Below are 15,030 nucleotides of genomic sequence, written 5' to 3'. Positions count from 1 at the left end.
TATTTTGCTGGTTTTACTTTTTTTTCCTAAATCTTTCTAGCAATAACTTCTGGTTTTGGTAATTTGGTGACTGTCATGTATTTTCTTTCCACAGACCCTCTCTTGTCTTCTACAGACTTTGCTTACAGGCCCTTACAGTATGATGCCCAATAATGTTGCATCTTCCCAAGTACATCTTATTATGCATCAATTAAACCAGTGTTACACTCAGCTGACTTGGCAGCAGAATAATGTCCAAAGGTTTGTTGACTGTATTAGTGTTTGACTGGAATTTGAAATGCTTCAGTAGCAGAGAACATGGTTATGTGAATAAGAGATTACAGATAATGGTTAAATATGAGACTGTTGAACTTCTGAGTCGATTACAAGCTTTTGAAATTGTATACAGCGTTTTTGGTTGGTATTTTCACCACTGCTTTAATACCTTTGAGGGGGTTCTTTTTGAGTAATCTTTAGTGAAGAGAACCAGAAGTTGGCATCTCTTCCAGAAATCTCTTGCGATAACTTTATTTGGCTTTTTTGGTTTAAACTTGAATATGATTTTATGTCTGTAGTCTTCACTAAACTACCTGGCAAGATTCTGGATTATAATGCTTAGGAACGACAGTGGAAAAGCTTTTTGTCCTTTCTTAGTGTTATCAGTCAGAATTTATGCTTATATGTGCTCCATTTGGGTGTACTACTTTTACCTTCTGAACAATGATCTTTTTTAAAAAAATGTAATAGTCATTTTAATTCATTGCAAGAAAGTTCAAGCTCTTCATCTTAGTTTTGTATTTGGTAAGTGGTATATAGTTACTGCCATCATATAATATTTTAAAGTAGTTTGAATGCCACTTCTGCAAATCTTTTGCGTATTCAGTTGTTTCTATTTAAGTTTCCTTTTCAGCCTGCTTATTTTTTTAGTACCTAGTCAATTTTTTTGTATTCTTGCAAGTATGTTTAACTTCTGTAAACATGACCCCAAGTACAGAGTGGCTGATTTTAAAACTGTTCTTGACTGTTGCTCAGGATTAAATACAAGTTGTTGTTTTCTTGAGTGTTTAGTTTTTTCTAGCTAAATGGAGTGGGTCTTTATGTACATTGCATGGGGCAGGTGAAATAACGTGAATCTCAAATTACTTGAGCATAAATTTACAGCTTTCCCTTAGCATTCTTCCCCCCCCACCCCGCCAAGTGCTTATTTTTCCTTGTTTTGAAGGTTGAAACAAATGTTAAATGATCTTATGCGCCAGCAAGAGGAACAACAGTGTCAAGAAAAGCCATCAAGAAAAGAGAGAGGCAGTAGTGCACCACCACCTCCATCTCCTGTTTTCTGTCCATTCAGCTTTCCTCCGCAACCCATGAACCTGTTTAATGTACCAGGATTTACTAATTTTTCTTCCTTTGCTCCAGGTGAGTATTACTATAGGTTGCCCAGAGAGGTGGTGGAAGGCCCCATCCCTGGAAGTTTTTAAGGCCAGGCTGGATGGGGCTCTGAGCAACCCGATCTAGTGGGAGGTGTGCCTGCCCACGGCAGGGGGGTTGGAACTAGATGATCTTTAAGGTCCCTTCCAACCCTAACAATTCTGTGATTCTATACAGTGTTCCTAATCTCATTACCAGTAACCTGGTCTAGTGGGAGGTGTCCCTGTCCATGGCAAGGGGGTTAGCACTAGGTGATCCTTAAGGTCCCTTGCAACCCAAACCATTCTGTGATTACCAAATCTATTTTTACTGTTGAATTCAAAATGGAAAAAAATGTAGGTATTTTACTGTATCATTAAAAATTGTTAAAGCTCTTTTAATAATATATTTCAGCCTTTTCAGGAAACCAGGAAATAGGCATAGACGTAGATTGTAGCTTTCAGATTCTAAAGTCTGGTTTCTGTAAAGGATATATTTTGAATTACAGAGAACCCACACAGAAGAATAGTTACGTTCAATTTGCCACTACTATAAAGATTCTAAAGTTAAAATAAGTATTATGAATTTATGACTTCTTTGGCCCTCTAAATACTTGTACCATTGGAATTTTCTTGTCAGTTTGGTAGTTAAAGTATTGGTAAGGTCTTTGTGCAGACAGAACTCTACCTTTTTTGAAACTGATGTCATTTTTACCTTCATTTGTAGGAACTTTTTATTGAGGGCTCTTAAAGTACCTTCATCTCCCCACCGATGGGATTGTAGTGGTATATGTAGTATCCAGCAATGTTTGAAACCTGAGTTTATGATAAATTCTGATTATTGCAGTACATCCAGAATGAAAACAGTTTTTGCTTACTTCCCCACTGTATTTTTGCTTTACAATTTTATGTTGCCACACAATATGTCTCAGATTTTACTTTTATCACACAGATAAATGAGGTAGTATCTTCTCTCTTGTTTACTTTGTAGGTATTAACTATAATCCAGTGTTCCCTTCTGGTTTTGGAGATTTTGCACACAATATTTCCCCGCACAGCAGTGAGCAGCAGCAGCAACATCCTCTAGATCATAATGCTTCTGGGAAAACTGAGTATATGTCATTCCCCAAACCTTTTGAGAGCAGTTCCTCTAATGGAGCAGAAAACCAAAGGTATTTAATGTCACAGTGCAACTCTCCTTTAATCATTTTTGCTCCCTCTCTCCTCCCTTTTCTGGGGCTTATGGGAATTCATCATTCTTTAGGGAATTTATTGTAATAGAAATGCAGGATGAGCTTTACTTCTGCAGTTTCCAGTTTAATTTTTTTCCTTTTTTTTTTTTTCAGTAAAGTGTTCTGCTTTTCTGTATATTAACTAGTGTATCATTTCATTAATATTTTAAGATCAAATATAGTGTTGGAGTGGTTTTGTGGTACCTTTTGTAAGTGGAGGAAGATTTCATTTCCATGTTTTTTGAAACTGAACTGTTTCATGGAATCATATAATAGTTTGGATTGGAAGGGACCTTTAAAGGCCATCCAGTCCAACCCCCCTGCAATGAGCAGGGACATCTTCAACTAGATCAGGGTGCTCAGAGCCCCGTCCAACCTGACCCTGAATGTTTCCAGGGATGGGGCATCTACCACTTTTCTGGGCAACCTGTGCCAGTGTTTCAGCACCCTCACTGTAAAACATTTCTTCCTAATATCTAATCTAAATCTACCTTTTAGTTTAAAGCCATTACCCCTCGTCCTATCACTACACTCCCTCATAAAAAGTCCCTCCCCATCTTTCCTTTAGGCCCTGTTTAGATACTGAAAGGCTGCTACAAGATCTCCCCGGAGCCTTCTCTTCTCCAGGCTGAACAAGCCCAACTCTCTCAGCCTGTCCTCACAGCAGAGGGGATCCAGCCCTCTGATCATCTTTGTGGCCCTCCTCTGGACTTGCTTCAACAGGTCCATGTCTGTCTTGTGCTGAGGGCTCCAAAGCTGGACGCAGCGCTGCAGGTGGGGTCTCACCAGAGCAGAGCAGAGGGGCAGAATCACTTGCCTCGCCCTGCTGGCCGTGCTGCTGGGGATGCAGCCAAGGACACAGTTGGCCTCCCAGGCTCCATTGCTGGGTCATGTCCAGCTTTTCACACACCAGTACCTCCAAGTCCTTCTCTGGAGGGCTGCTCTCAATCCCTTTGTTCCCCAGCCTGTATTCATACCGGGGGTTGCTCCGACCCAGGTGCAGGACCCTGCAGCGAGTCCTTGTTGAACCTCATGAGGTTCATGTGGGCCCACTTCTCTAGTTTGCTCAGGTCCCTCTGGACGGCATTCCGTCCCTCAGGCGTGTCAATTATTTGAATAACTAGAGGATATTAATTTCAGCGAATGCTTATTTTTTGTGTTTCAGTAGATTGTAATGAATGTTGTTTTAAGAAATGTTCTGTCCTATAGTACTATATGAGCACAACAAAAGCTGCATAAATATATTCAGGTTGAGATCAGTGATAAATGTGAATTTCTTCAGACATCTTACATTTTCCATTTGGAAGGATTCTCACTAGATTTTTTTTTTTTTCAAAGTTCAGTTGATGACTAAGTAACTAGGGCAGATAATTTGCATTATGGATAAAGCTATTTGCCTGGTAATATGTCCTGCTTCTATCTAAGAGACTAGGTTATGATATCTTGTGGTGGTTCCTTTTTTCTGACAGAAGGAGTCATAGACAACCTGAAGACGAAATGGAGAAAAGATCAACTTGGCTTAATGATAGCCAGGAAGTGCAGAAAGACGATCAGTCTCAGCTGAAAACGGGTTTTGCAGTTTCAGTACAAAATGTTGCTTCTGGTCATAAAAATCAGTCTGACGTGAGCAGGAGAAGAGAGTTTGATGAAGAGTCTTTGGAGAGTTTTAGTAGCATGCCTGATCCAATAGACCCAACTACTGTGACAAAGACATTTAAATCTAGAAAAGCATCAGCGCAAGCAAGCTTGGCGTCAAAAGACAAAACACCCAAATCGAAGAATAAGAGAAAGAGTTCCTCTCAGCTAAAAGGCAGAATTAAAAATACTGGTAGGTTGTAAAGTCATCTTAGATATCATGGCAAACTCAGCTTGGATTACAATCATTACATTCCAGAGAATTTACTCTCCATAAATAGTAATGAAGATAAGTTATTGAAATATGAATTCATTTTATATAATGTAACTACATAAGGTTTTTTATTATTTCAGTAAATAAAAAGCATACTGATTAGGACGTCATGGTTTGAATGGATAGTGGATGCAGATACACTAATATTTGGAATAAACACCAGGGGAATCTTCCTCTTCGTTATGTCTTCATGTTCAAACTGGATGACTTGCTGAAAGATGTGCTTCAGTAAAATGCTGAATGAGGAGAGGGGGACAATGCATGTATAGCACCGTTGCAGTCAACTAAGGATTTAGTGCTACTGTATGGCTTCGCTGTACAGAAGAAAATTTTTGGCTAGGAAACGTTGTTTTGCATCTTTCAGATTGCCGTCGAACAATTTTTTTTAAAGTCATAAAGCACTTTATAAGCTGGTTTTTTTTTTTGGTTTGTCTTTTTTTTAGAATCACAGAATGTGTTGGGTTGGAAGGGGCCTTTAAAGGCTTAAAAAGAGATCTTCAACTAGATCAGGTTGCTCAGAGCCTCATCAAGCCTGGCCTTGAATGTTTCCAGGGTTGGGGCCTCCACCACCTCTCTGGGCAACCTGTGCCAGCGTCTCACCACCCTCAGTGTAAAGAACACTTCTTCCTTTTCATTCCCTCCCATTAGGTTATGAAAGTGCAAGCGCTTCTAGCGTGTGTGAACCCTGCAAGAGCAATAAAAGCAGGCACTCTGAAGAAGTTGTTCATGCAAAGGTGTTCAGCAAAAGAAATCGGGAACAGTTGGAAAAAATAATTAAATACAGTAGATCTACAGAAATGTCTTCAGGTATTCTTTTCTGAATGTCAGTAATTATTATCCAAACTTCTCTGAGTAAAGGACCTCCATACTTAGTTGCTAGTGTATTATTTAAAAGTAGTGTGCTATGACAAGAAGACAATACTGTATATTTAGCATCTGAATTTTGCTTTTTAATTTCTAAGGATGCTGTACACATAGAAGTTTGTAAAAAGTTGGGTATTGACTGCTTTTGGGTTTTTTCTGTAGTTGAGGTACTTGATAAAAATAATTTAGAAACAAACCTGTTCCTGTAAAACAAGCAAAAACCTAGCCAACCAAAAATGTCACCCATTTGTTCGTGTTTTTATGAAAGGTAATTGCACAACAGATGAAACTTTGTTTACCGTTTAAACTACATTCCGTACTGCATACATGTTTTCTTTCTATTCATGCTTAAAGGAGCTCTATCAAACATCGTTCAAATTCAGTCTTATAACATCACATAAACCCTTATATTTTTGCCATCTGCACTGCTTTTCTTGCGTCTACATCATAAAAATATTCTCTTCTATGTCTTTTTAGGTTCTGCCAGTATCTTTGTTTTGTTTGAAAGATGCAGAAATTTCAGTCATTGTAGCACAACGTACAGCTTTGTCAATGTAGCTGTGTCCACACTGAGAGCTGTTTATTGTATATGTAATAAACTTTTACCGGTCAAGTTCTCACAATAAGCAGCTTTGTTGTGGTTTGGATGACTAAGCAGTTTTCCTCCTGCTGTTTTGTATAGACCCTGTCTTTATTTCTGGTGCGCATTTTTTTGTGTTTATCACTGTCTATCCCCACTTTCCTACAGCGCATGCTAGGAGAATTCTGCAGCAGTCTAACAGAAATGCATGCATTGAAGTGCCAGGTAATGCATTCACTGCTTAGCTTCAACAATGTCCTAGTACTTTTTTTTTTCTTTTAGCTTTGGTCCTATAACTCAGACTGTTTAGCAGATGTTCAAAATCGGTACTGTTGCAGCACCTTCTCTATAAACAACGGAAGAGAAGTTACTTGTAGCTTGCATGAAATGCAGCAATACAAACTACTTTGAATTATACTTGTGGAGAACATGTTTATCATGTTCTTTGTTAGTCACCATTACAAGTGGAAAATATGCAGGTAGATACCACAACAAAAAATAATTTCAGTAGGCATTTTTAGTATGTTTAAAGGCTACTATTACATTTTATTAATGGAGGAGGGAAGCAATTTCTAGTGACTTATTAAAGGTTCAAAAAGCTTGCCTCTATGCTTAAAAATACTGGCAAACTAATTGCAGATAATCAAGTTGCACAGTAACATTTGCTGTATTGCTAATAACTTTATTAACTTGAATACTAACAAATACGCATCTGTTAAACTAAGCTGAGTTTTCCAAATTTAACTTTTTTCCATTCAACACTTGCCAAAATACGTACGTAATAACTGTTGTGATGCAAGGATAATCCTTCATTTTCAAAGGAATGGGAGACTCAGTAGGGAACACATTGTCTTCTCATGTATATATAATAGGGCTTAAATGTAAGAGGTCTTACGTGAGTCTCAGCAGCGATATTAGACATGTATGAGAACATAGGATTTATGCTTGTGTGGGAGGTGTGGGAAGCAGTGCCTTTCTTGAGTTCAGTCTAGAGCTTTCTTAATGTTGTTGCTTGTGTTGCAAACATGTGGACTATTTGTGTTACATAAACTTGAGACCTTTGGCTGTCTCCTTTTAATTATCTTAAAACTCCATTTTTGGTGTTGAATACATATTCTGAAAGCAACATTGTGTGTGCAATATTCTCTTTAATAAATACTTTCTAAAGGTATTCTTCAGAATTGTAAAGAAAATGATTCCTATGAATGCTTTATATTTTATTTCGTATATGTAGGATTGCATAAAGTATTATTTCAGAATGTTTAAGTCTTTGTTGCCCTTCAGGAAACGAGTAAGCTTTAAGAAAGCAGCTACATAATGGAATCTACAATGATTGAGAGATAATTTGCTTACCTGTAACTTGCATACCAAATAGGCAGTTTTCTTTTAACTGGATGCATGTCAAGGACTTAACGAGTTCCTTTTTTTTCCTGCAGAAACTGGTAGTGATCTTTCTATGTTTGAGGCTTTGCGAGACACAATTTATTCTGAAGTGGCAACACTTATTTCTCAAAATGAGTCTCGTCCCCACTTTCTTATTGAACTTTTCCATGAGCTTCAGCTGCTAAATACAGATTACCTGAGGCAAAGGGCTCTATATGCTTTGCAGGTACGCATAAAATTTTTGATCTTGTGTGTGAATCAAACAAATCTTAGATCCTTTTTAACAGCACAGGTTTACTATCTTTTCCAGGATATAGTGACCAGACATCTATCTGAGAGCAACGAAAAAGGGAAGTGCACAAAGTCCCTGAATTCTGCAACATGGATGGCATCAAATTCTGAACTGACTCCCAGTGAAAGCCTTGCTTCTACGGATGATGTAAGTTTTCAACTTCAGAAGCTAGTTTACTGTCAACTTTTCCTGTCTTTTCAACTTACATGCATGCTTGTGTACTGAAATATTCATAGTAGTGATTGAATTTTTCTAAAATTCATATCAGCTTACACAGACTTTTCTAAACAAAGAAATGCAAGAGAATCTTAATGCAAAAGTGATTAAACATGCTAGGATTCTTGATGCTGGAAATGAGTGATGTGTCAGGGAGGAATAGGACATGGAGAGGGACACAGACCGGAAGCTGATGTTCAAAAAGAGCTGAAATTTTCTTGTGAGTAAGGTCAGGGCAAGTTCTGATCACAGGATTCCCAAGGAATTTTTGCTTTTTTGTATTTAAGATATCACTGATGCCCCTGCACGGTTTCTTACTTATTTTATAGTTCAAGTATTTGAAACAAACATGGTAGAATCAGCTGATGGACATATATCCTGAAAGTAAGATTGTTCCCCAGTCAAGCAACGTGGTGACAGATCTTGATACCACAGCTGTCTTGTTGACACATCTCTGAGAGGATGATGCATTCCTGTTTTGTATTCAGTTCCTTGGTGTTTTTTAGGAAACTTTTGGCAAGAACTTTTCTACAGAAGCATGTCAAGATTGTGAACAAAATGATGCAGACAATGGGAGTACTATGTCTACATCTTCAAATTTTGAACCTTTTGCCACTGATGACCTTGGTAAGAATGATGTGATTTACAGTGTTGTGTTAGTCCCTCCCTCCTAAAATGCCTGCAATTGTCTGCTCTTAAATATTGTACTATTAATCTGTGATTTTTAGTGTGTAACCACATTTTGTAAAACAACACTTAGAAAAATTAGCCACTTGTGAAAATTAGCCACTTGATCAAAGTGTGTAACAAAATATTATAACTCAGCTATGGTTATATGTAGATTTCAAAACCTGTGGCTTTGAATTCATTTTTATCATTGTTTACTTGTCTGTCAATTGAGAACTTTTTACTTAGATTAAAAGGTGTTTTTATTCTAAATATAGGCAACACAGTGATTCACTTAGATCAAGCTTTGGCTAGGATGAGGGAATATGAGCGTATGAAAATTGAAGCTGAAAGTACCCTTGACTCTGAGGGCTGCTCTAGTAATTTTCAGGGTGCTTCTGCTGCTAAATTAGAAGGTATGCATATATATACATATTTTGCTTAGTTTTAGAAAATAATTATTCTAAATATCAAGGATCACTTAATTGGCTGTCTTGCTTTCCCCTTCATTTATATTGAAAACTTAGCAAAGTTTCAAAGGATCTTTACATACTTAAGTAAATATGATTTATTTTTTTAAAAAAGGAATATACATGTTTTTGGAATTGGTCTTTCTTTAATAGTAATGTTGAATGACTTAAATGTGCATTTCTTTTAATGAGGTCCAAGTACCAGTGAATGTCTTCCTGTGCCACAGTCAAGTGAAGTTTCTGCTGTTCCATGTCCTCGTATAGACACTCAGCAGCTTGACCGGCAGATTAAAGCAATTATGAAAGAGGTCATTCCTTTTCTGAAGGTAAGAACTTTTTTCAATAATGTGTGAATTAGGAGAATGGGAAAAGGACCTGCATAATTGCATAGAACATTATGTAATAAGGGTAACTTGCATCTTAACAACGGCTGCCAATAAATATGTGTTAAATTGCAGACCTTGCTGAGGATGAAGTAAGGATTAAATACTCAAACAGATTCTGTGGATTTTTTTAATAGGAGAAGGAAATGGTGTGGTTTCTGATGGGCTGATGGACTTGACATCAAGAAGAATAGAAATGTCTTTGTTTGGAGCTGACCAAATCAAATAGAAATGTTTGAGAACATACTTCTGAAATATTTGCTGCCTTTTAGCAAAGACAACTGAGATAATTTTAATTAAAACTGTTAACATATGGTGCAACTTGAGATCTATTTGAAAAATAGCTCCGTGAGTTTTAGCGTTATTTTCTCCTGCTTACGAATACCTTAAAGTTGTTGAGAGCTTGTGAACTTCTGTGAATCCAGAGGAGAAATGTATTGCTTAATAGGAGAAATAGTCACAGTTCATTCTTTGTGAGGTTAAAGAGCAGAGAAGATTGAGTTGTAAGATGCTTAAGCAATCTCCCTGTTCCCTTTTATAGTATGCACGGTATATAAGCTTAGATTTGATTAATAAGGTACTTTGTTGATACGAGTTTTAAAAAATATGTATACTGTTGACATGCCAGTCTCAGTGCCCGAAAGCTTGTTTTGTTTGCAATTTTAAGGCAGCTTACAACAGTAGGTATTTTAACATAAACTTTACTACACTTGAGTACACAACTACAATATATGAAGATTCTTAGTTTGTCCACATGTTAAAAGATGACATGTACTAATGTATTGGAAAAGTGCAATAAAGCTTTGTGTGTCATCGCCAGTCAGTCATTAATGAAGTATGGTGTTTGCTATAACTGTGTTCCAGTTAGTTTGTTTTGCGAGATGGGTTAGGACCTGTTCATGGAGTGCTGTTCCTTCAGTGGACAGATGATTTTTTTTTTTAAGAAATGAATTTCAGTATTTGAGTTGATGGCTATTTTTTTAAATTTTTTTTAAAGTGGCAGCTAAGCTCATTCTGTGATACTTGTTTAGGAACACATGGATGAAGTATGCTCTTCTCAATTACTGACATCAGTAAGGCGTATGGTCTTGACTCTTACACAACAAAATGATGAAAGTAAAGAATTTGTGAAGTTCTTTCATAAGCAGCTTGGCAGTATACTTCAGGTCAGTAGTTTTTCAGTGGTGTTTTGTAGCACTATTACAACTTGGATAATGAGCAACAGATAAACCAGCTTCCCTGAAGTTACACTTTATAACTTCGGTAGCATAGCTGCTGTTCTCCTTTGATAACAGCAATGAGGTATTACCTTGTTTTCTAAAATTAGAGCTTTACCATGCACAGAGCTTCTTTTCCATCACTGCCAGATAGTGAGAGGTGTGCCTCCTGCCTGTGGCTGTCTTCAAGGAGAGCTCTGGCCATGCTCTACGTGGACATTTTGTGTAAATTTCTGAAAATCAATAGGCTGCTCTTTTTTCTTCTTTTTTTTTTTTTCCTAGAAGTACAGAGTTTAAATCTTGATAAGTTCTGTGTTATGTAACTAGAGATTCTACTTAAAATCTGTTTAAGACACTAAACTATATTTTTTTAAAACTACGATCTATTATATACCTAACTAATTTTGAGTTATTAGCAATATGACAAATAGTCTTTGAAGTTTGAAAGCCTGTTTCAAAAACTGAAGAATTATTTCTCTTCACAGGATTCACTGGCGAAATTTGCTGGTAGAAAATTAAAAGATTGTGGGGAGGATCTTCTTGTGGAGATCTCTGAAGTGTTATTTAATGAATTAGCCTTTTTTAAACTCATGCAAGACTTGGACAACAACAGTATTTCTGTAAAGCAGAGATGTAAAAGAAAAATAGAAACTACTGAAGTGATACAGTCTTACGCTAAAGAGGTTTGTTTTATTATATTTCTGAAAAATGTAGCTTTTCTGAGTTTCCTAAATATCTGTATTCCCTAAATGACTTTGATTACCTTAGTTCATATGTTGTATGTGTGTTCTTTTACAAATTAGGGCTGTGTAATCGCAGTATTGCTAAGTTTTTCTTAGTAAGGGACATGTCCTATATTGTAGATCAGTGTCTGTTATACATGAGTCTCTGTTGTTCGTACTTCAGAGGAAATTAGTGGTTGTATGTGCACGTAGGAAAGAATAGTCAAGTGTTGAATTAGTATTAATGTCTGGGGCCTTTGAGTAGTTGTTGTGGTTTAACCCCAGTAGGCAGTTAAGCACCACACAGCTGCTCGCTCACTCCCTGTCGGTGGGATGGGAGGGAGAATTGGAAGAGTAAAAGTGAGAGGACTCGTGGGTTGAGATAAAGACAGTTTAAGAGATAAAGCAAAAGCTGCGTGCACAAGCAAAGCAAAATAAGGAATTCATTCACTGTTTCCCACGGGCAGGCAGGTGTTCAGCCATCTCCAGGAAAGCAGGGCTCCATCACGCATAATGGTTACTTGGGAAGACAAACGCCGTATCTCTGAATGTTTCCCCTTCCTTCTTCCTCCCTCAGCTTTTATCGCAGAGCATGATGTCACATGGCATGGAATATCCCTTTGGTCAGTTGGGGTCAGCTGTCCCGGCTGTGTCCCTTCCCAGCTTCTTGTGTCCCCCCAGCCCACTCACTGGTGGGGCGGTGTGAGGAGCAGAAAAGGCCTTGACTCCGTGTAAATGCTGCTCAGCAGGAGCTATAACATCCTGGTGTTATCAACACTGTTTTCAGTGCCCTGTACCAGTTAGCATGAAGAAAATTAACTCTATCATCTGAGCTAAATATTTTGACATATGGGGGTTCTAGTTGGCTTGTTGGCATATGGAAAAAATAGCACTTTCTAGACTTGAAGTGTAAAATATATATAAACTTTTCAGAAATATTTGAGACTGTATTCTGCTCTAACGAAGCAAGTTTGAGTTGGTTTTCGCATCATTTACATTATTAGAGATATTGCATCACCATTTTTAATTTTAGTATTGCAGTTTTTAGGAACATAGCTTTTTTAGATACAAACACTAAACCAGATCATGTTCATATACTTAAATGGGTCAGGGATCTACCTCAATGTTTCTTCTTGCGTAATACAGTTGTGACTTCAGTGTCCTTTCAGCTTTCTTTTAGAAGCACAAATACCAAAGCAAACCTCAACTCATTTAAAAATAACAATGAAAGATACTTTGTGAATCTGTCATAAACTGTAAAGTCCCTTAAGTAGTTGTAAGCATATACTTTCAATATAGCTCAGCTCAGCTTAGATCTACCAGCGCCGTGGTTAGCATGTGAGAGAGACTGTGGAATGCCTTGTAAAGAGACTGGAGAAACACTCTGAATCCAGAAGGATTTGGACATGACTTCCTATTTTATCTGAAGTTACTCATTGGGCCTTTGTTACATAAAGGATCGGCTTATGCCGGCTATGAGAATGCGTGGACCCAACTTAGATCTGGCATTTCTTGTGCTCTTCTGGAAGACCGAGAATTAGGGCTAAGGTCAATGTTTGCCTTGTTGCTGTGGCAGCAGTTCAGATTCAACAGAGCCAGAACTGGCAGGTCCTGGTTGCCTTGGACAGACCCACGCAATTATCTCTATGTGGTCTTCTCACAGCTTTCAGGTCTGGGATCCTGATGCAGAGACGTCTGACCTTGCTTGATTTTCCCAGTAAGCTGACTGGGTGTGGATTCCAAACTGAAAAACACAGCTCTGTCTTGAGCGGAGCTGGTCTATCTTAATTCTATATGTTGAATGTGATTTAACCGCAGACTGGAGAATTATCCCGTGTAAACATAATTGTTTAAATAAAAAGGGCTAACACAGTTTTTTGTAATATTTTGCAACTAAAATTTTGAAGACATCTGTGTAAACATCTCTCATAGTGTAGAAATCCCTGTGGCTTACTGACGTTTCGAGATAGCAGTTCTTGGTAAGATTGGCATTTCTGCCAGGCTTTCATGAAGCTTTAGTTTGGTTCAGTATTTCAAAGTTATTTCAGTTTAGAATTGAAGAGAGTTTGTGTTTCTTCTAGGCAAAAGGTCTCCAGGTGGATGTTTGTTCATCTGCTGAAGATGTCGATGAGGACAAAGTATGTTTATGCTTCTCAACTGTCTTTATTCCTCAGATAATTTTGCAGATCACTTAGTCTTGCTGGTTTTTGTCATATAAATACAGTATCTGTAAGCAGCCTATTTCCTAGTGTTTATAAATTTACTAAACATTGTGGGGTTTGTCTTCTTTCTGTTATTTTCAGTGATTTACTTTATCAAAGTAAGAAAGTAAACTATAATTTCCCTTTTTTAATTTGAGTTGATGGTCTGGAAAAGGACTACCAAAAAATCTGCCTTCATCAATAAGTCTGTTGTTATATGCGTTCAGTAAACATGGCTTGGATGCTTCTTGGTTGCTCTTGGTTTTATTCTTGATTCTACTGCAGAGCCATTAGCAGCGTAAAGACTGTAGGATGCATTTCTTATAAAACATTATCTTGTTACCTTTCAAGAAGTGCACTCAGATGAACAAAGTATCAAAGATGCTTTTCTATTTATTGTTGGTGACCTTTATGTAGAATGAGCTTTGCTTTAGGACTGACATTTTGAAAGTCTGAAAAGAGCAAAGTTTATGTTGAATGCTACACAACTGAAATGGAATAATTTGTGACACTTGCTGAGCAGCTTTAGGGTAGGATCTTGTTTTTCCTTTCAGTATTCATTTTCTGTATTTGACAAAAATAAAAAAAAAAAGCCCTGCTCCGCAGGTGTTTACTGTGGGATTGGGTCTGGGGCTGTTGTATTCAGAATCTAGTCATTCCTTGAAGAATTAAATAACAAGGCTAGTAAATAGAGACAGTGTTTAATTATTTTTTAGCAATTAACATTGTCTTTTTTTAATGATATGGAATGAGTTGTTTTACTTTTCATCTTAAGGATAAGGCACAAGGAGAGTTGGGACAAATGGTACTTGAGGTCCTCAGAGTCAAAGTCTCTGTGTGCTCTGAGTATTAGATGTTAGGGCCCAAAATTTCTCCCTTTTCTCTTTGAGTTTGTTTTGAAAACCACTAAAGAATCATTGTGTTTAGGGAGAGGGGTTGTAGATGAACTTTTGTATTTTATGCTGGAATGTTCAGCTTTTTCCAACCAAGGGAAAGATTCAGGTAATGTACCAAGTAGAATGTTGAGTGTTTTCCAGGTGGGCATGGGCATATGTATGGGCATAGAGTCAGTGCTTTCTTCTAGGGCTTAGAGCTTCTGTCACACTGCTTCAGAAGTGAAGGTGGGAATCTGTACATCACTTCTTATGATTGCTGTAGTGTAGAAGAGCCCTTTCAAGATTTGGAGACAAACTTGAGGCTTTAGTTGGGGTTCACATAGACTGAGCAGAATTCTCTCGCTCAAGGTTTTCAGCAAATCATTCAGTCAAGAAACTGCTGAGTAGCTATGGCCAAAGAAATGAGAAGCAGCAGTTAGGAATATTCCTAATTTTTACTAGAGGTCATTTAGGAGAGGCAGGGAAATGAGTAGAAGGTAATAACACAAGTGTGTCTGTCTTCCTTGTGATAGTGACAAATCTAATTTAAAGAAATCTTGTTTTAAGCTAACGTGCTGATCAGTGTGAACCTTTTTCAGATAATGAAATACTCGGTTATGATGTGCTTGATAGCT

The 15,030-nt window shown here is 37.5% G+C and overlaps 1 protein-coding gene across 19 annotated transcripts in view; it reads left to right on the top strand.

Annotated features, from left to right (window-relative positions):
* The window catches only part of PCM1 (pericentriolar material 1), a 46,731-nt gene that overhangs the window by 26,425 nt on the left and 5,276 nt on the right, over nt 1-15,030 (top strand). For 10 of the 19 annotated variants that reach the window (XM_054203546.1, XM_054203548.1, XM_054203552.1 and 7 more), the window contains 14 exons: nt 95-240; nt 1,202-1,395; nt 2,377-2,557; nt 4,087-4,445; nt 5,175-5,333; nt 6,139-6,195; nt 7,407-7,579; nt 7,664-7,792; nt 8,368-8,488; nt 8,806-8,943; nt 9,190-9,323; nt 10,412-10,546; nt 11,083-11,280; nt 13,401-13,457. In XM_054203546.1, the coding sequence (XP_054059521.1) occupies nt 95-240; nt 1,202-1,395; nt 2,377-2,557; nt 4,087-4,445; nt 5,175-5,333; nt 6,139-6,195; nt 7,407-7,579; nt 7,664-7,792; nt 8,368-8,488; nt 8,806-8,943; nt 9,190-9,323; nt 10,412-10,546; nt 11,083-11,280; nt 13,401-13,457 (2,181 nt within the window). Of the gene's footprint in view, nt 1-94; nt 241-1,201; nt 1,396-2,376; nt 2,558-4,086; nt 4,446-5,174; nt 5,334-6,138; nt 6,196-7,406; nt 7,580-7,663; nt 7,793-8,367; nt 8,489-8,805; nt 8,944-9,189; nt 9,324-9,517; nt 10,357-10,411; nt 10,547-11,082; nt 11,281-13,400; nt 13,458-15,030 lie in introns of those variants that run through there. The other 9 variants (XM_054203555.1, XM_054203561.1, XM_054203556.1 and 6 more) reach the window with 7 other exon arrangements.

The sequence above is a fragment of the Rissa tridactyla genome, chromosome 5 (genome assembly GCF_028500815.1).
Source record: "Rissa tridactyla isolate bRisTri1 chromosome 5, bRisTri1.patW.cur.20221130, whole genome shotgun sequence".
NCBI classification, from domain to species: Eukaryota; Metazoa; Chordata; class Aves; order Charadriiformes; family Laridae; genus Rissa; species Rissa tridactyla.
This window is presented reverse-complemented; position numbering and strand designations above follow the sequence as displayed.